Genomic DNA, 21,142 nt, shown 5'->3' with positions numbered 1-21,142 from the left:
GGAGTGTTCCTCTCCATGATGGGCAAAGTTGTCTGCTGTTTAAAGCACAGGCCTGTTGCTATGAATAACAATGGAACCCTTTAAACAGTACTGCTTGTTGTGCTGGTATTGGTGGTCAAACTTTTCACTGCAGATATTGGAAACTGCCTTATCCTGAATCAGCCCTTTGGTCCATCTAAGGGGGTTACCGCACTTTGTATTCCCAGTGATGTATTAAGAGTTTGAAAATGTTGTCAAAAACATCGCTTTAAAAGGGTTTTTGGATACCACGGCTTATAAATGGTTGGAAGACGTCTTCACAGCCAAAGGGGCCAAACAAAGTGCGGACAGTTTTTATAACGTTTTCAAACTCTTAATACATCAGTTCTTGTAGGTTATCCGGGCTGTGTAACCGTGGTCTTGGTATTTTCTTTCCTGACGTTTCGCCCGCAGCTGTGGCAGGCAACTTCAGAGGAGTAACTCTGAAGGACAGTGTCTCTCAGTGTCAGTTGTGTAGGAAGAGTAATATATAGTCAGAAGGGGGTTGGGTTTGAGCTGAGTCATTGTCCTGCAAAGTATTAAAGGTAATGTGCAAATCATTGTCCTGTAAGTATCAAGATAATGTGCTAATGAGGGTGTGGTATGTTAATGTGGAACCATTGTATCCTGAAGTGATCTGTTAACATGTGGAATTCAAGGCTAATCTGCATGGCTATTGTGGACTGTAGTCTTTGTTAGTCTGGAGGTTTTCGGGACAGGAAGCCAAGCCTTATTCATTCTTAAACTCTCTTCTTTTCTGTTAAAGTTGTGCTGATGTTTATGAATTTCAATGGCTTCTCTGTGCAATCTGACAAAATAGTTGGTAGAATTGTCTAGTATTTCAGTGTCTTGGAATAAGACCCTGTGTCCTGTTTGGGTCAGTCCATGTTCAGCTACTGCTGATTTCTCAGGTTGGCCAAGTCTGCAGTATCTTTCATGTTCTTTTATCCTTGTTTGTATGCTGCGTTGTGGGGTCCCGATGTAAACTTGTCCACAACTGCAAGGTATACGATATACTCCTGCAGAGGGGGTCTCTTTTGTCTTTTGCTGATCGTCGCATCTGTTGTATTTTCTTGGTGGGTTTAAACACTGTTTGTAGGTTATGTTTTTTCAAAAGTTTTTCCATCCTATCAGTGACTCCTTTAATACATCGGTGGGAATACACAGAAAGTGCGAACAGCATTTTTTATAATGTTTTCAAACTCTTAATACATCTCTGGGAATACAAGTGCGGTAACCCCCAAAGTCAGTATTGCCTACTCAGACCGGCAGCGGCTCTCCAGGGTCTCAGGCAGAGGTCTTTTCACATCACCTCCTTGCCTAGTCCCTTTAACTGGAGATGCTGGGGATTGAACCCGGGACCTTCTGCATGCCAAGCAGATGCTCTACCACTGAGCCACAGCCCCTCTCCTAAATAATATGTATTTATTATTAAAAAGTGTTACATGTTTTCTCCTGCATTGTTGGCCGTAGATTGGAAACAATTCCCTCTAGAGAAAGGTGCTTCCTACAGAGGGGTTAGGTGAGAGTGGTCACCTGGAAACAGGGCGAAAGAAGGAAAGGGTAAACTTCAAGAGGAAGAAGCAGCCAGAGAGGCAGATGAGGTGTTTTCCTCCTGACGGTGTGGAGAATTTCTAAAGATGTTCCTGAGGGGAAAAGACTGGAGAAGGGGAGAGGTAGTTGGCAGAGGAGTGGCCGTCTTCTGGAGTGAGCCTTCAATCCTGAGAGAGTGTGGCTTCTTGATGACCGTGAGGAAAAGTGGCTAAAAGACTTTCTTCTTTTTTTGCCCAAAGTTTGGGACTGCCAGTATAATTTTTATTCATACTGCTTGTTCAAGCTCCCAGTCTGACCTTATTGTTTCCGTGTTTGTTGAAGTGTGTTCAGGTTTAGAATGGGGCATCCACAATCCTGTGGCCACTAATTTGGCCCTTGGGTTAGTTGTCATTCTCTCTCCCTCTAAAAAGTCTGGGAACTGTAATTCTGTGAGAGGGGCTGTGGCTCAGTGGTAGAGCATCTGCTTGGCATGCAGAAGGTCCCAGGTTCAATCCCTGGCATCTCCAGTTATGTAGGTGATGTGAAAGACCTCTGCCTGAGACCCTGGAGAGCCACTGCTGGTATGAATAGACAATACTGACTTTGATGGACCCAGGGCCTGATTCAGTAGAAGGCAGCTTTATGTGTTCATGTGGGGAAGGCTGAGGACAACCAACAAAAAGTTCTCAGCAGTCTCATCAAACTACAGCCCACAACATGTGTTTTGTTTTTTTAAGAAACTCGTTGCAAAATCCGAATATAACTTTTGAATATAGACAGGTCTTTAAGGAGACACATCATAACGGTGGATGCCAAACCACTTAATATCTGCTTTGGCAGTGCCTCCCGCCCCCCGCCCCAAGATCTAGTGGTCACTTCAGCACCCTTAAAGTCAGAAAATTTCTACCCTCTTAATAGAGGTTTAATGTTGTTTACCAGGTGATATTATTTATCTCCATGCCATGAACAGTTTCAGCCACCTATTTTCATACATCAGTCCTCTATTAAAGGGTCAGGACATTTTTCCCCCTCCAGGTTGTTGGCAACCCTACTTGAGGCCTGATGTTCCACTAATAAAAGAACATTTTTTTATTTAATAGCAGTTCAGGGAGGGTAGTTTTGATTGGGTATACTGTGTCAAGTGGAAGGATCAATCCTCCACACCCACCCATGCAGCCCTGATCTCAGTTGGGGCCATGCAGGACTGCAGATCAATTTTTAAAAAGTGGACAATCACACATTTCCCAAAATCTGGTTAGGTAAAGCAAGCGCAGTGTAGTGGTTAAGAGTGGTAGACTCTAATCTGGAGAACTGTGTTTGATTCCCCAATCTTCTACATGAGCAGCAGACTCTAATCTGGTGAACAGGGTTGGTTTCCCCACTCCTCCATATGAAATCTGCGGGGTGACCTTGGGCTAGTCACAGTTCTCTCTGAACTCTCTCAGCCCCACCTACGGCACAAAGTTTGAGTTTCCTTGAAAGGTAGAGAAAATCGGGGTATAAAAACCAACTCTTCTTCTTCTCTCCCATCTGTTTTCTCCGTTTTAAGTTCAGATCACAAAAGAGATTGCAAACTATCTCCAGGCACCGAGAAACACTAGTATTATTTTCTTAGGTCCCTGACCAAAGTCACAAAATATGACATATTTCCAGTCAGTTACGCCTTGCTCATATACCTGGGAGGTATCAAATCTTTTCTCCCTTCAGCCTCCATAAATAATCTTATTGCTTGCATATGCAATGTTACAGAGACAAAGGTCAGTCTACACACATGTAAAGATTAAAATTTCTGCCACAAGGAAATGTAATACTTACCCGTTCCGCAGAGCCTGAAGAAAGGAAGATTATTTTCTGCACCCCTTTTTCCCCCTGCGAGGGGATCAGTCAACCCCTGCTCAGAGCCCTGCAAAAAGGTAATGAGACAGCAACTTATTTGAAAAGCGGCATTTGCTATGAAAGAAGTGTCTGGGGCTCGTGAAGCGTCAGCTTTGAAGGACAGAAGCCCAGGAGAGGTAGCGGGCAGAAACTTGTCCAAGGTGCATTTTTGGGGAGCGGGAACTCATTCAGGATACCTCTTCATTGGTCTTTCCTGAACGGTGAGAGCAGAGCCAGTCTCTCCTGTTTGTTTCTTTATAAATGAGCATTTTGGTGAGTGATAAGTAGCACATAGCATGAAGCCATGCCTTGTAAACGGGACTGAAGGGCAAGGTTTCTTTTGCAGATTAGGCTAAAGATCTGTAGGGTGGGCACAAGTCCTCATTTTCAGAGGACAGTCGTGAGTTCTGCATCTCACCACTAAAATCAGCTGTGGTGGGTGTGCTCTTGTTATTTTGCTGGAGGATATTTTTTGAGTGACATCATGGCTCGCATCCACTGATGGACCTGTCCTCCATATGAATCAACTCATGGCCATCGCTACAGCCAAGGGTTGCCAACTGCCCAGTAATGATGGGCAATTGCCCACCAATTAATGGGGCTGCCCAATGTTGCTCAGCTGGCTGGCAGGCAAAAACAGGCCAGCTGGGGGGAGGAGGTGTCCCGTGCATGGGCAGCACGATAACATCACTTCCGGGTTTACTCCAGAATCGCCAGCATCACAACGGGGACACTCTAGCACCCCCCCAAACTCTATGGTTTCCACAGAGTTTTCGGAGGAATGTGCTAGAGCATCCCACGTGATGCTGGTGCTTCTGGGGTAAACCTGGAAGTGATGTCATTGCACCGCACACGCTGGACGTCACCCCCCCACCCTGCACCCACGAAGCTCCCGCTGGCATCGAGGGGGGCACCTGGCACTGTGCTGGCAGTGGATTCTACACTTTGTCACAATTTAATAATTCATTGAGTAAAGAAATATTTCCTTTTGTCTGTCTTGAGCCTATTGCTCACTGTTTTCTGAACCATCCATCTACATCGCAGCACTTGTTACATGTCCACAGTTCTAAGATGCAAACGGCCAACTGAGTTATTTCTGTCCCTTTCAGCAAAACATCCACGGGCAGAATGGCCTTTCACGATGGTCTGACTACCGTTCAGCAAATACTGCTGGCAATAGTGTGCTTCCCGCTGCTGCCTTTCTATCTCTGCTACCTATGTGAGTAAGAGTAACAATGCACTCGATTATGGAGAGGTACATATCCTGCTAATATAACACATGCTTCAGTGCAAGCTCCTGAGTTAGGGTTGCCAACCTCCAGGTAATAGCAGAAGATCTCCTGCTATTACAACCGATCTCCTGCCGAGAGAGATCAGTTCCCCTGGAGAAAATGGCCGCTTTGGCCATTGTACTCTATGGCATTGAAGTCCCTCCCCTCCCCAAACCCCGCCCTTTTCAGGCTCCACTCCCAAAATCTCCCACCGATGGCGAAGAGGGACCTGACAACCCTATCCTGAGTCCATGTAGTTAGGGTTGTCAACCTCCAGGTACTAACTGGAGATCTCCTGCTATTACAACTGATCTCCAGACGATAGAGATCGGTTCACCTGGAGAAAAGGGCCACTTTAGCAATTAGACTCTGTGGCATTGAAGTCCCTCCCCTCCCCAAACCCCATCCTCCTCAGGCTCCGCCCAAAAAACCTCTCGCCAGTGGCGAAGAGGGACCTGGCCACCCTACGTGTAGTAGATGGTTGGTGCATATCTCTGTGATGCACACTACCCAATGACAAGCCTGCAGATTATCTTCATCACAAATTTAAATGTAGCTTCATAGTCTCCCTGCCTAGGGAACCTTGGGAACTATAGTTCTATGACAAGGGCTAGGAATCTCTAACAGAGTTCTCATCCCCTCACAAAACTACAGCTCCTAGGATTCTTTGTGGGATGCCATGACTGTGACACTGGTATAAAACTTATATAGCTGTACAGTAAAAATGTCTAGTGTATGGGGCCTGGAGTTCTCCTAGAATTACCACTGATCTCCAGAATACAGGGATCAGTGCCCATGAAGGTAGTGGCAGCTTCAGAGGGTGGATTCTATGGCATGACATCCCTGCTAAGTCCTCTCCACTCCTCAAACTTTGCCCTCCCTGGGCATCTCTTCCAAATCTCCAGGAATTTCTCAAGCCACAGGTGGCAACCCTATGCTTCCCTCTTTTGATAGGGTTCAACTGAAATGCACTGACTTGGTTAAGAGCCTAGTGGTTACACTAGATCTAGTAGAGTTGCCAGCCAGCTGCTAGCAGCAGGTGGGAGCCCAGGGATGGGGGTAGGGACATGGAGGTATAAAACCATAGAGTTTCCAGTGATTCCTGGAGTGGATTGGCATCACTTCTGGATTTACCCTGGAAGTGATGCCATGCCATTGCGCAATGGCGATTTCCCCCCTCCCACCAGTCGCCAGAGTGGTGTTGGGACCCTTGTAACCCTGGGATTCAGCTTTGATGCTGGAGAAACGAGCTAATAGAGCTGCAAAATAGACATCCTTTTAGCTTCACTTAGCTTGGAAGATGGCTGCCTACTTTGATTTGGCTAATCTGGCCATGTCCATGAGATGGTTACCTCAAGGCTAGAGGACTATAATACACTCTACATTGGTCTGCCATTAAAGACAATTTGGAAGCTCCAGTTGGTACAGAATACCACAGCCTGGCAGCTATCGAAATCGCCATCACTCCCACTCCCACCCAGTTACTGGCTTCAATTCAAGGTTCTGGTCATCAGCCACAAAGCCCTTAATGACCTTAGATCCACATAGCTGTGGGACCACCTCTCCTGCCTTGCTCCGCAGTGATGGCTTTCGTCATCTGAGCAAAGCCTTCTGAAGGAGCCATCCTGCAAATGAATAAAATTGGCAACTGCTGTCTTATTGAATTTGTTTCCATATGTTGTAACCCACCTTGAGTCTCAGTGAGAAAGGTGGGCTACATTTGTATTACTACTACTACTACTACTACTACTATTATCATTATCAACAACAACAACGATATTTTTGTAGGCTTTGTAGACAGCGACGAGAGCAAAGGGAAGCCTGATACTCTTGGTAAGTGAAAATTACATTTATATTTATTAAAACTACATGTTGATCATTCCCCCAGGGAGCTCAGGGTAGTCTTCACCAACATGTGAACACATGAAGCTGCCTTCTACTGAATCAGACCCTTGGTCCATCAAAGTCAGTATTTGTCTACTCAGACGCCTCGTCTCTTTAACTGGAGATGCTGGGGATTGAACCTGGCACCTTCGGCATGCCAAGCCAATGCTCTACCACTGAGCCATACCTCCTCCCCACATGAACACATGGTTCATTCCTCCTCTATTTTACCTTCCCAACAAGAAGAAGAGTTGATTTTTACATGCTGATTTTCTCTACCTTTTAAGGAGAATCAAACCAGTTTACAATCTTCTTCCCTTCCTTTCCCCACGACAGATGCCTTGTGAGGTAGGTGAGGCTGAGAGAGTTTAGAGAGAACTGTGACTGGCCCAAGGTCACCCAGCAGGCTGCATGTGGAGGAGTGGGGAAACCAACCCAGTTCACCAGATTAGAGTCCACCACTCTTAACCTCCACTACACCATGCTGGCTCTCCCCATGAGGTAGGTTAGGCTGCCGGAGAATGACTGGACCAAGGTCACTCATGAAGCTTCATGGCTGGGGCATCTCGGGCCTTTGTTTGGCACTTTAGCCATTGTGCCACATTGGCTCTCACACCTGGTCTTTCCCCCTTCCTGCCAGGAATCAGATGGTTGGCAGAAATGTAAAAGAGGAATTGCTTTCCCCCGCTTTAATTCTGTTTGCTGCTTCTGGTTGTTGAGCAAGGCTTGCATGCTTCTGAGCTTGACATTTTGGTATAAAAAAGGGAAAGATGCACAGCAAGCCAGTTTGTATTAGTGGCAGGACTGAGACGGTGGAAATGTTCCTGTTGAGTGTGGCATTTGGAGTGACAGCTGAGCATTTTTTTCCTGAGAGCTCAGTCCGTCCATGAGGCATCTTTTCAAACTGAGGCAATCTCCCCAACCTGACAGCTACAAGAGGAGTGCTCTTTTGAGTGTGTTACCAAAAACTATGCATCCAGTCATTCTTCATAAGTAGGGTTGCCAGGTCCCTCTTCGCTACCGGTGGGAGATTTTGGGGGCGGAGCCTGAGGAGGGCGGGGTTTGGGGAGGGGACTTCAATGCCATAGAGTTCAATTGCCAAAGCAGCCATTTTTCTCCAGGTGATCTGATCTCTATTGGCTGGAGATCAGTTGAATTAGCAGGAGGTCTCCTGCTACTACCTGGCAGTTGGCAACTCTATTCATAAGCATGGTAGACTTATTGGGTCTCTGTTTTGTGCTCCTGCATTAAGAATTTGCTGTAAAACTCAAGGGTGTGCATGTGTGTTGTTGTATGATTCATTAGGTTGCCAACCTCCAGGTGGTGGCTGGAGATCTCCTGCTATTACAACTGATCTCCAGCCGACAGAGATCAGTTCCCCTGGAGAAAATGGCCGCTTTGGCAATTGGACTGTATGGCATTGAAGTCCCTCCCCTCTCCAAACCCCGCCCTCCTCAGGCTCCGCCCCCCAAATCTCCAGGTATTTCCCAACCCGGAACTGGCAACCCTAATGATTCAGCCTTGGAAGACTGACACTAACTGTGTTTGAACTCTTTTTATTGCCTAAAGCAGGGGTCTCAAAACTGCGGCTCCAGAGCCGCATGCGGCTCTTTGGCCCGTTGAGTGCGGCTCTCCGAACTTGGTTCGGAGCCCCTACTCTTGCGCCCGCTCACTCTGGCAGCTGGACTGCGGAGCTGGCGCGCCTGAGAGAGAGAGCGGGCGAGCAGGCGCGCTGTCTCTCCCCCCCCGCTACCGTGGAGAATGTCCGGGTCCCCCTTTCCCTTGCCCTCAATGGTTGGGAGGCTAAAGCCTCCCCTCCCCTCCCCTCTAGCTGCGTGATTGCTGGGCGGGCAGCTCAGCGGTTCCTGCCCCCCCCGCCTGTTGGGCAAGGCAGGCTTCCTTTGGTAGACCTGGCCTCCGGCTGAGTCCCATTGGGAGGCCATGTCTACCCACTGGCTTTCTTGGCGGTAGACCTGGACTCCGAGGAGGGGAAAAAGCCCCCCTTCAGAGGTCAGGTCTACCAATTGGCTTCTAAGGGCCTCCGGAGGCCAGGTCTACTGCCAAGAAAGCCAATGGGTAGACCTGGCCTCCCAATGGGACTCAGCCGGAGGCCAGGTCTACCAATAGGCTTTTATGGCGGTAGACCAGGCCTCCAGACGAGGACTCCGGACGGGGAGGGGGAAATGGCAGCGACTTACAATTAAATTTTTATCAATAAATAAGATCACTATTAAGTATGATATCAAGTTTTATTCAGTGTACCTATAGTTTAATTAAGACTTAAAACTTTAATTAAAGTTTATTAAGTTAATAAACAGTGTACCTACCTATATAGTTTAAGTTTAAGAAATTTGGCTCTCAAAAGAAATCTCAATCGCTGTACTGTTGATATTTGGCTCTTGTGACTAATGAGTTTGCCGACCCCTGGCCTAAAGTGTGTGAAGAAAACAGAAAGTATGACATCACAATCAAAATGCGACCTCAAGAGTAGGTGCTTGGGCTGTCATCAACAGACAGGAAACAAAATGCACAGGAAGACCTAAAGAGGAAAATGACAGGCACCTAAAACCAGCTGTAATGTTGGCTGATCCACTCATTGACCAGGCTGGGATCTTCATATGCACAAATAAGGATCATAAAAACTCATGTACTCCTCACAGGCCTCCAAAGTAATGTGGACAGACAATTCAGGCAGTCCAAGGATTTTGCCTCTGAGGTTCCTGAGATGTTCTCAGCTAATTTAGATGGAGTTATTAGAAATCATTAAGTGGATTCGGCCCCATGCTTCGGACAGGAACCCACTAATGGTAGCCCATGTTTCCAACAGCTCAAGCTGAAGAAGGGAAGGCGCAAGCAACCGTCAGACAGCCCCGATCCACAGGTGAGTGATTTGTTTCCTGGACTGTAAAATGTTCAAACTCAACGCAGCCACCTGAGTGCAGGGGTCTGTGCAGTTTTCACCATTTATTCACTATGAGATAACACTTCCTTGTTACGGTTATGTATATTTAATGGCCCAGATTCTTTCTTAATAGAATGTAGTGTCTCCCCTCTTCTACAGCAGGATCTTCTTAAAGGTCCATTGTTAAAGGTGGTAGAAGTAGAGTGGGAAAGGCCTTTAAAAATACGTTGCTACATGCCCTGAGTTGAATCCTTTAGTGGACAACTACAATCTGAAATCAGTTTGTCTGCAAATCAGCTATTACTTGCCATGGAATCTACCATGTGCTTTCCAGTCATTACGATGCTTCCCCTTAGAAAAGCCTTGTGACATGGATAGCCCAGGCTAGCCTGATCTTGTCAAATCTTGGAAGCTAAGCAGGGTTGGCCCTGGTTAATATTTGGATGGGAGACCACCAAGGAATTCCAGGGGCATGACACAGAGGCAGGCAATGGAAAACCACCTCTGAATGTCTCTGACCTTGAAAGCCCTGTGGGGTCACCATAAGTCAGTTGTGACTTGACAGCAAAAAATAAAAAAAATTAAAGTTAAATAAAATTAAGAAGAGGCCAAGAAAGCATCCGCCACACATTGAGGCCATGTGGTAGTAAGTTTTCATCCCTGGTTTTCCAAACCTGATTCTCTAGCCCCTGGGCAACACTGGTTTCAAAGGACAAGGATGTTTTTTGGCTGAGAGACATGTTACAAATTTCATGCGTTGGCTATGTGGCCACCCTAAAGTCTTTGGGTCAGACATGTGCCTGGAATTCTGCACTGGGAACTAAGTTTAAATCAGGACTGTGGCATGTGAAGCGACGAGATCTCATCCTTCCACCCATGCTGTTTTTCTTGCCTGAAATGTTTCTGGAGAGCTGCTATATGCCTCGTTGGGGAAATTTACATGTAACCTTCAGTACAATTGGCTTCCTCAATGTGCGCAGGGTGAAGCCCCTTCTTCTCACACTCCATGGTCCTAATCAGAATCATGCCTGTGTATGCCTGGGAATCAAGTTCCCGGCAGGAAATTCCCAGAATGCATCTGTACAAAATGACGTATGGGGAACATGTGGACTTTGTTACATGAATTAGCTCTTATTCTACCTCTGGTGGAAGGTTTGATGTTCCTTTTGGGTCTGCGTGGTTTTAAATTCTCTTTGCTTTTGATTTTCTGAAATGCTCTTTTCTTTCTTGAAACAGTTGTGACAAGTGAAACACGCTATTATGGGCAGCCGTCAGCCGTGGCTTCTGAACCTGACCACGGTACGTAGTACCAGTCATAATGTAATAAGCTAAAATATAGAATTAGGGCTATACAGAACGTTTGCCACCGCTGCCGGTCTGAGTAGACGATACTGACTTTGATGGACCGAGGATTTGGTTCAGTATAAGGCAGCTTCATGTGTTCATGTGATCTTTTTAGCCTATTTCCTCCCACTGCTCTTTCTTCAGTGCCATTTTGCATTTGTAGTGTCTTCCTGCCTTATTGTATTAATATTCAATCACAATAAAACAGTTGGAAGCTGAAGATTCAAAGCAGGTTGTTTTATTGGCCAATATACAAGATGCTGGTGAAAACTGCCTAAAGCGCAGAGCAATTTCCACGCACATCAAAGGATTGTAAGCATGGATATAGACTTTGATGATGGGTGGTTACAAAAGCATAATACACACGTCAGACTGAACTGTCCAATAAACCTTTTGGACGTATAAGCAATTATTTGCATATCCAATAGAAAATGCTCTTCAAGGCGTTCCCTAATGGTTAATGAGGAAGCACAACCTTACATTCCAAGATGACACTTCTTGTCTTAAATCAAAGCTCCAGGCTTAATTAAGGAACCTGCCTGTACTAAGAGGGAATGATCTCATCTAGTCAGCTGCCTGCAAACAGTTGCAGGTCACTCTGACCCAGGCTCCTCAGCAATGAATGTCTCTTGACCAAAGTACATGTTACCCATAATGCAAAGTGATTCTAGACTTGTACATAAGAATATTATATATGTGTGTGTGTGTTATGCTATGTGAATATGCATATATGTGACAGCATATATGTTTTCTCTATAAACTAAGTTAATTAGGGCACTACACATTCAGCTGCTTTTCCCTTCACTTTGGTTTTTTACCAAAGGAAGGGTCAGGAGCCCCGTGGTGCAGAATGGTAAGCTGCAGTCCTGCAGTCCAAGCTCTGCTCTGCTCATAACCTGAGTTCGATCCCAATGGAAGTCAGTGTCAGGTAGCCGGCTCAAGGTTGACTCAGCCTTCCATCCTTCCGAGGTCGGTAAAATGAGTACCCAGCTTGCTGGGGGTAAAGTGTAGAAGCCTGGGGAAGGCACTGGCAAACCACCCCATAAACATAGTCTGCCTAGTAAATGTTGGGATGTGACGTCAGGAATGACCTGGTGCTTGCACAAAGGACTTTTACCTTATAAGGAAGGGTCAAATGACATGCTGCATGAAAGATATGTGACTCACATTTATACTATTTTGATAGTTTATTTTCTCTATCAGTTCTACTTATTATTTATTCATTTTGTTGGCTTTGTCCTTTTCAGGAAATCACATCACTGTAGAAATACACCCTAGACAAACCACATCCCAGACAGGAAAAGAACATTTCTTCAACAAAGGTGGGTTCGGTTGTTGTTGTTTTTAATCTTTAGGCCAGCGCTTTCCCCTTATATTAATAGAAGTGGAGTCACTGTGTTGGTATTGTATATGTGTTGGGTGTAGTTCACAAGAGCAGTATTTTTTCATCTCCATGATTCTGCATGTCTGCCTGGAGTCCATATAGATCCGTATTTCAACAGTTCATTGACTCCCTTCTTGAGAAGCAGCTGTACTTTCAGCCGGCCTGGCCAGACACTTCCTGAAAAGGAAGAGAGAGAGAGAAAGAAAAAGAGGCTCTCATGGGCAAAGAAAATGTTTCCTTCTTCCCCCCTCTCTCTTGATTCTCTGTCCAGTCTTCCAATTATACAGACATGCTACCTGATATAGCCTGAACTGCAAACTTCATTAGATGTGTAGCCTTGCTCTTGAGGTACATTCCTGTGCAGATCCATTCCAGCTATGCTGCATTGCTTTCAACAAATCTATTTGGATATTTATACCCTGCTTTTCTCCCCACTGGGAACCCAAAGCAGCTTACGACATTGTTTTCCTGTCCTCCATTTTATCCATACTACCATGCTGACTCAAGGTCAGCCAGCATGCATCATGGCTAGGGTTGCTAGCTCCGGGTTGGGAAATACCTGGAGATTTTGTGGGTGGAACCTGAGGATGGCAGGGTTTGGAGAGGGGAGGGATTTCAATGGGGTATAATGCCACAGAGTCCACCTTCCAAAGCAGCCATATTGTCCAGGTGTACTGATATCTTTCACCTGGAGATCAGTTCTAATAGCAGGAGATCTCCAGCCACCACATGGAGGTTACAAACAAAATATATACCCGTGCTGTACCATATGGTGAACAGAAAATCACAGCATAGGGTTGCCAGCTCCGGGTTGGGAAATACCTGTAGAGTTTGGGGGCAGAGCCTGAGGAAGGCGGGTTTGGAGAGAGGAGGGGCTTCAATGCCATACAGTCCAATTGCCAAAGCGGCCATTTTCTCCAGGGGAGCTGATCTCTGTCGCCTGGAGATCAGTTGTAATAGCAGGAGATCTCCAGCCACCAACTGGAGGTTGGCAACCCTATCACAGCAGCGTTGGCCCTAAACATACAATATAAGCAACACTGAAGGCTATGATGTAATGCTTCCTATGTAATCAATAAACAACATATGAAGTTGTAATAAACAACGGTGTACAATACATAAATGTACAAGAACTAACTAGTAATTCATTATAATAAAGCAATTTAGATAATCAGTTCAATGGCGTTCATGAAAGAGGCTGTCAAAGCAGTCAATATTGTATTGTTCAATATGAAGCCGTATTATTTATCCTTGTGTTTGATACTTATTTATCATTGTATATTTAGGGCCAATGCTGCCCTATGATTTTCTATTCACCTGGATGATTTTCTATTCACCTGGAGGTTGGCAACCCTAATTATGACAGAGTAGGGACTGGAACCTGGGTCTCCAAGATCCTAGTCCAACATTCTCCTGGATACACATCCAGTTGTGTTAGTCTTTAAAGGAGGGGCTGTGGCTCAGTGGTAGAGCATCTGCTTGGTATGCAGAAGGTCCCAGGTTCAATCCCCGGCATCTCCAGTTAAAGGGACTAGGCGAGTAGGTGATGTGAAAGACCTCTGCCTGAGATCCTGGAGAGCCGCTGCCTGTCTGAGTAGATAATACTGACTTTGATGGACCAAGGGTCTGATTCAGAATAAGGCGGCTTCATGTGTGACTCCTGTTTTGTTTTATTGGAATCCTGTATCATTCCTGTTTGTATCTTTGAGCTGAGAGATGCATGCAGATTCTTCAGATAAATCTTCTCTAATTACTTTTTCTTTTCTGGGGCTGTTGCAGGAACCCAGGTATTTCCCCACCTGAGAGGGCAAGATAACGAAGGTAAGGCCTCCGCTCCACATGCCATTTGATGTAGGTACAGGAGAGCTACCTTAGGGGTTTGCCACGCAGGAAAGTCCAGATCAAGTCATGACTGAAAGCCAGCGAGCAGTTTTATTTCTTTGAAATATTTCAGTTGAGAAGCCAGGTTTCACTAGAAGAAGAAGAGTTGGTTTTTATATGCCGACTTTCTCTACCTCTTAAGGGTGAATCAAACCGGCTTACAATCACCTTCCCTTCCCCTCCCTCAACAGACACCCTGTGAGGTAGGTGGTGCTGAAAGAGAGCTCTTAAGAGAACTGTGACTAGCCCAAGATCACCCAGCTGGCTTCATGTGGAGGAGTGGGGAAACCAACCCCGTTCACCAGATTAGCGTCCCCTGATCATGTGGAGGAGTGGGGAATCGAACCCAGTTCTCCAGATCAGAGTCACCGCTCCAAACCACCGCTCTTAACCACTACACCACACTAGCACAGTAACTAAGACCGAAACTGTTTATTTATTTTTACCCATTTCTGTACTACCTTTCCCGTGTTCCATTTGGTTTGTGCTGGTGGAAAAGCGCTGTCAAGTTGCAGCTGACATATGGCGACCCCGTAGGGTTTTCAAGGCAAGAGACATTCAGAGATGGTTGCCACTGCCTGCATCTGCGTTGCGACCCCACCCCAGCCTTCTTCTATTCTGATACTAACAAGGGTCACCCTTGCTTAGCTTCCAAGATCTAACAAGATTGGGCTAGCCTGGGCCATCCAGGTCATGACTCCATTTGGATAACAAAACAAAAAAAAAACAAAAAAACCCCCAACAACAATAACCTATCAGTATCAATCAGTTTTTAATATCCTGTCCTTCCTTCAAGAAACTGAGAATGATTATTCCCAAGGTCACCTATGGCTGAAAGGGGAATCGAACTCAAGACTCCCTAGTTTGAGGTTCACACACTCCAACTACTACCCAATGCTGGCTCTCACACTGCTTTTACCCTTAAAAATACTCTAACGCTTATTTTTATCTGTTGTTTCTCTGCTGTCTCTGCATCAGTATTTAAAGTAGCCATCAAGGCTGCAATTTGAATGGGATGTACGGTCTCCTCTGAGTAGGTTTGCCATCTGCGGGTCGGGAAATACCTGGAGGTTTTTGGGGCGGAGCCTAAGGAGGGCGGGGTTTGGGGAGGGGAGGACTTCAATGCCATGGAGTCCAATTTGTTGGGTATTAGAGAGCGAGCTTTGTTACATGTCAGACAGTTAAGGGGTTAATATTGTAACTGACCAAATGGCCAGTTTGTGGTGGCCATTGCAATCGTGCCCGAGGGTCACTATACAACTACTTTGCATGTTTAACTGCTTTCAATTTCTTTGTTAGAAGAGAAAGTAGTTGGACACTTTTTGCTTCGACTGCTCAACAGGCAGGATGGAGAGAGGCTCTCCTTTTGCTAAGGGTGCCTACTCATAAGTAAGCTTAGTGCCTTGCCAAAGGTTTTGGCAAGTATAGGGAACATAGAATGTAGACAGAATTATTTGTTTTGTATCCCAGTGACTTTTTCCCTACCCTGAGTTAGAGTAAAGATTGTTTTACTTCAAGGCAAATGCGTCTTGCCTCTTTTGTGCGTGTGTGTGATCTCAATTCTCATAGTTCAAGAGGAACGATCCAATCCCTCTGATTTGGTAGCAGAAAATTAAGTATCGGGGTTTCCTTCACAGGAACTGGTCCCCGATCTCTCCCCAATAAGTGGTAGCATAGTACGGTTGGTTTTTATTTTGGCTATCGAGATAGGATCACACCGCACTCTTTTTTTGCTTTTGGGATCTTCACTGGAGACGAAAGGATTTACAAACGCCTAGAGGGAATTTTCCTGTGACGGAGCCTGCAGCTTGGTCTGCGACGGACGGCAGGAAACTCAACCCCACGCCTGGATCCTGTGAGAGGGAGAGAAGCAGCCCTGAGCCGCTGGAATGAGCAACGATAAGGAAAGTATGAATTCAAAAGGGGCCCAATCCGTTTCTGTCCCACATATCACCCAAGCCTCCTTCCCCGTATGGAAGAGAATGGTGGAAAATGCTTTAACAGCAATTGGGGTGAATCACATTTTGAATGAAGACCCACCAGCTGACACAGATAGAGAAGCCCTTAAGAAGTTTAAAATTGCAGATGCCCAGGCAATGAATTTGATTGCCAATGCAATTAATCCAGAAGAAACGGCAATAATTTTAAATAATGATACAGCCAAGAAAATGCTGGATGCACTCAATGAGAAATTTGGAACTGTGTCCAAGACCCAGAAAATGATTTTAAAAACTAGACTGTATGCAAATAGAATGTCTGGAGATATGACCCTCTTGCAACACCTTAAGAAAATGAAAGATATGGAATCAGAATTGAAGGCTGTAGGAGGGGAAATCGGTGAAGAGGAGTTTCTCATACTATTTCTGGGAAGTTTGCATTCTAAATATAACGCAGAGAAGAGAAATCTTTTGGGGAGAGAGGACTTAACCCTTACTAAACTGGTGACTGCGCTTAAACAGTTTGAAGCAGACAGGAGCCAAGAGAGGGAATTATCTCATGGAGTGTCTGTACTGCGTGTAAATGACAAATCCACAATCAGATGCTTCTCATGTGGAAAGCATGGTCACCGGTCGTTTCAATGTGAGAAACGTGTTACAAAGGGAGAAATTCCCCCCCCCTCTCGCCGGGAAGAACAGCCCGCCAAATTCAGACAAAGGGAACCAAATGGGAGGCAACAGCCCCAATCATCCATAAGAGGGAGCCCAAGCACAAGCCAAGGGAAGCCCAGATGGCAAAATCACCCAAAGGCTTACCTAGTCTCGAATAAAGTTTCAACCGAAGATTATTTAAAGCATGTAAATACATTTGTTCTGGACAGTGGTGCAGATGTACATGTGTCTGGCTTGAGATCAGCTTTTGACTTTCTAGAGCCTTGTGATGAAACATTAGTTATGGCTTGTGGAGAAAAGTTTCTATGCACTCAGAAAGGTGAAGTTTCTATTGCAATTCAAAGCTATTGTGGAAATGTAATGCATTTAACCTTGCAAAACGTGTTTCTAATGCCTAATTCAGACGAGAATTTACTGTCCGTGAACAAACTAGTGGATGCTGATTTTGAAGTGTCTATAAAAAAGGACAAATGTCGCTTATTTGATTCTGAAGGGAGAGAATACCCAGTGTTATCAGTAGGCTCGCACTATTGCCTGGAGAATGTTGCAGGTCAATTGGGGAATATGCTTGTAGTGATTTTGAGAGCAATGTTGATTCTGATGAAAGTGATTTTGATGGAAATGAGGATAATGTTGAGGAAGAATCAAAGTGCCTAGTTGCTTTTAATAAAGGATTAACAGAGCAGAAGGCTGCAGAATGTAATCACAAGGACTGTTTGTACCAATGGCACGTGAAACTAGCTCATACAAACTTTAAGTCTGTGAAGCAATTACTGATTGATTGTGGAATGCCAGTTAAGGAATGCTTTAAGGACAAAGAATGTTGTGAAGTGTGCCTCAGAGGAAAGGGAACAGCGCCTAAGCACGTGCAAAGGCCAAGCAGTGTTAAGGCAGAGATTTTGGAAGAAGTACACTCAGACTTGATTGGCCCACTCAAGCCTTCAGCAGGAGGGGCAAAATATGTTCTGCATTTCATAGACAGTGCTTCAAGGACTACAAAAGGAATACCAGCAGAGAAACTGAGTTTTTTCACTAGAATTGACAGCCACGTGGAACCCTCAAGTTGGGACGAACTGCAAAAGTTGCCCGATGGGGAGCGGTCAAGATGGCTGAAGGCAATTCAAGAAGAATTAGACTCACTGCAGAAAAATAATACCTGGAAACTAACCAAATTCCCACCAAACAAGAAGACTGTGGGGTGTAAATGGGTGTTTAAGGTTAAGAAAAATTCTGATGGAACTGTTGACAAATACAAAGCAAGACTAGTTGCAAAAGGATTTACCCAGAAGTATGGAACTGACTACACAGAAACCTACGCACCTGTGATTAGTCACACGGCTATAAGGACTTTGCTGAGTATAGCCGCCTCCAGGAATAAAGTGGTACTGCAACTCGACGTCAAAACAGCTTTCCTGAATGGAGACTTATCAGAAGAAATATACATGGAACTTCCACCAGGATTAAAGGACTGTGATGCTAAAAATCAAGTTTGTAAACTTGAAAAGTCTTTGTATGGGCTCAAACAGTCAGCAAGAGCATGGAACCACAAACTTACCTCATTGTTGAAAGCTCAAGGCTTTGAACAAGGAAATATAGAAAAATGTTTATTCAGAAGGAAGAAGAATGATGGATGGGACTTCATTTTAACTTTTGTAGACGATCTTCTCATATGTTCTGACACTGAAGAAGCTGCAAAAGAAATTGCAAACAAACTGAATGAATCAGTAGAAGTGAAACTACTTGGAGAAGTAAAGAACTATCTTGGAATGGAGATTGAAAGAAACCAAGACAATGGATTTTCAATCAATCAAAGGAGCAAAATACTGGAATTTCTACAATTCATGAATATGAAGGAGTGCAAGACAAAGAACACTCCACTTGACCCTTCATATATGGATCTAGACGGAGGTGAACTATTGCCTAACAATCACAAATACAGAGAAGCTATTGGAAAACTTCTATACTTGAGCAACGTTAGTAGACCGGATATAAGTGCAGCAGTTGGAATCCTAAGTAGAAGGACCAGCACACCTGCAGAACATGATTGGAACGCAATTAAACATCTCACACAATACTTAAAGAAAACTATTGATTTGAAGTTGAAGATAACTCCAAATACTGAGCTGAAACTGATAGGATACATGGATGCTAGTCTAGGTGGTACTAGAACAGACAGCAAATCTACAAGTGGATATCTGTTCTACTTTGGAGAAAACCTGATCTCCTGGACCAGCCAGAAACAGCAAGTTGTGTCAACATCTTCAACTGAAGCAGAATGCATAGCAGCCAAGTGCGCATGTACAGAGCTGGAAGAGATAATTGAACTGCTACACGACTTTGGATTAGATGAACTGACACCTGCTACAATGTTTGAGGACAATCTAGCATGTATAGCACTACTGAATGGCGAGAACTCTAAGAAAGGGAAGAGACTGCTTCGACTCAAAATGGACTCAGTAAAGGACAAACAAGAAAGAGGTCTCGTAGTAGTGAAGTACTGTGAAAGTAAAGAGATGGTGGCCGATATCCTGATGAAGCCACTGCTCAGACAACACTTTGAATACTTACGTGATGCATTGTGTTTATATGTCTGAATGTAACGAAACCTCGAAAAGGGGATTGTTGGGTATTAGAGAGCGAGCTTTGTTACATGTCAGACAGTTAAGGGGTTAATATTGTAACTGACCAAATGGCCAGTTTGTGGTGGCCATTGCAATCGTGCCCGAGGGTCACGTATACAACTACTTTGCATGTTTAACTGCTTTCGATTTCTTTGTTAGAAGAGAAAGTAGTTGGACACTTTTTGCTTCGACTGCTCAACAGGCAGGATGGAGAGAGGCTCTCCTTTTGCTAAGGGTGCCTACTCATAAGTAAGCTTAGTGCCTTGCCAAAGGTTTTGGCAAGTATAGGGAACATAGAATGTAGACAGAATTATTTGTTTTGTATCCCAGTGACTTTTTCCCTACCCTGAGTTAGAGTAAAGATTGTTTTACTTCAAGGCAAATGCGTCTTGCCTCTTTTGTGCGTGTGTGTGATCTCAATTCTCATAGTTCAAGAGGAACGATCCAATCCCTCTGATTTGGTAGCAGAAAATTAAGTATCGGGGTTTCCTTCACAGGAACTGGTCCCCGATCTCTCCCCAATACAATTGCCAAAGTGGTAGGGTTGCCAACCTTCAGATAGTGATATACACAAATAATTTCAAAGAAGAAAATACAACAGCCCATGTAGTTTAAGGTCCTTGCAGCTTGTAAAGGAGTCCTTGCAGCTGTGTAGGTGAACTCCAAGCAGCTTGTAAAGGAGTCCTTGCAGCTGTGTAGGTGAACTCCAATTGTAAAGGAGTCCTTGCAGCTGTGTAGGTGAACTCCAAAATAGGTTTCCGGTAAAAGTCCTATTTCGCATGAACGCTTTTTCATCATTGGCAGTTCACTATAACATTATCCACAGAACATATGTTCTGGCTGAACAAGCTCTTAGCTCACTTGTAAAGGTGGATGGCATATTTTTGTCTGTTTTGCCATAAGTGCTTGAGAATTCCAGTAGTCACATTTGGGGCACTAGCTCTTGTTTCGGTTGCACAACCTTCAGATAGTAGCTGGAGATCTCCTGCTATTACAGCCGATAGAGATCAGTTCCCCTGGAGAAAATGGCCGCTTTGGCAATTGGACTCTATGGCATTGAAGTCCCTCCCCTCCCCAAACCCCGCCCTCCTCAGGCTCCACCCCCAAAATCTCCTGCTGGTGGTGAAGAAGGACCTGACAACTCTACAAATTGGCCATTTTTCTCCAGGTGATCTCTATCAGCTGGAGATCAGCTGATAGAGCTGAAGATCTCCAGCTAGTACCTGGAGGTTGGCAACCCTACCTCTGAGAGCCCCCCTCCCAAAAGCCCCCCCTTTCTACTATGCTGTGGAAAAGATAAGGGTACCACTCTTGTTTCCCTTGCAGGGGGGAAAAAGGCATTTCGGAGGGGTCTTTTTGTGGCAGAGAAACTGAAGTTATTCAGAAGCTCTGCTGCCGCCACAGTGGTCTTCCATTGGAGACCGCAGCTTCAGCTTCGGATAAGAAACAGAAATGTCAGCAAAAGAACCCCACATGGCTGAGGGCACATTTCACTTTGACCTGACCTACTCAAACGCTGACAAGTTGCTGCAGCGACAGGGGTTGCCCAGAGCTGGTTCCCTCCTGGTTCCCAAGCTGCTGAGCTCAGCAAGCCTTCCACTTCCCTTCTTGTTACAGGACCGCTCCTGGCTTTAAGGTTGGGGAAGGTTGGGTTTTGTGTTGCCATCTGGTGGCCGCTAGGGCTAATGCTGTCGTCTGTGGGTTGGTATGGAGCAGCAGGTGAGCAGTTCCCTTCACGTGCAAGACGTGCAAGAGATGGCGGGTGCAGCCGAATCATTTGAATCTCAAATCATTTGACATAATCTGGGTTTGGAGCAGGC

At 45.2% G+C, this 21,142-nt stretch overlaps 1 protein-coding gene across 1 annotated transcript in view; it reads left to right on the top strand.

Annotated features, from left to right (window-relative positions):
- Nucleotides 1-4,554: 4,554 nt before the first annotated feature.
- LOC130474749 (kyphoscoliosis peptidase-like) overlaps nt 4,555-21,142 on the top strand; it is a 35,603-nt gene continuing 19,015 nt past the window's right edge. The window contains exons 1-6 of the mRNA XM_056846448.1: nt 4,555-4,645; nt 6,486-6,530; nt 9,409-9,462; nt 10,720-10,782; nt 12,075-12,149; nt 13,991-14,032. Coding sequence (XP_056702426.1) covers nt 4,555-4,645; nt 6,486-6,530; nt 9,409-9,462; nt 10,720-10,782; nt 12,075-12,149; nt 13,991-14,032 — 370 coding nt within the window. The remainder of the gene's footprint in view (nt 4,646-6,485; nt 6,531-9,408; nt 9,463-10,719; nt 10,783-12,074; nt 12,150-13,990; nt 14,033-21,142) is intronic.

The sequence above is a fragment of the Euleptes europaea genome, chromosome 1 (assembly GCF_029931775.1).
Source record: "Euleptes europaea isolate rEulEur1 chromosome 1, rEulEur1.hap1, whole genome shotgun sequence".
Taxonomy (NCBI): Eukaryota; Metazoa; Chordata; class Lepidosauria; order Squamata; family Sphaerodactylidae; genus Euleptes; species Euleptes europaea.
Note: the sequence above shows the minus strand (reverse complement) of the source record. Positions and strands in the feature narration are given on the sequence as shown.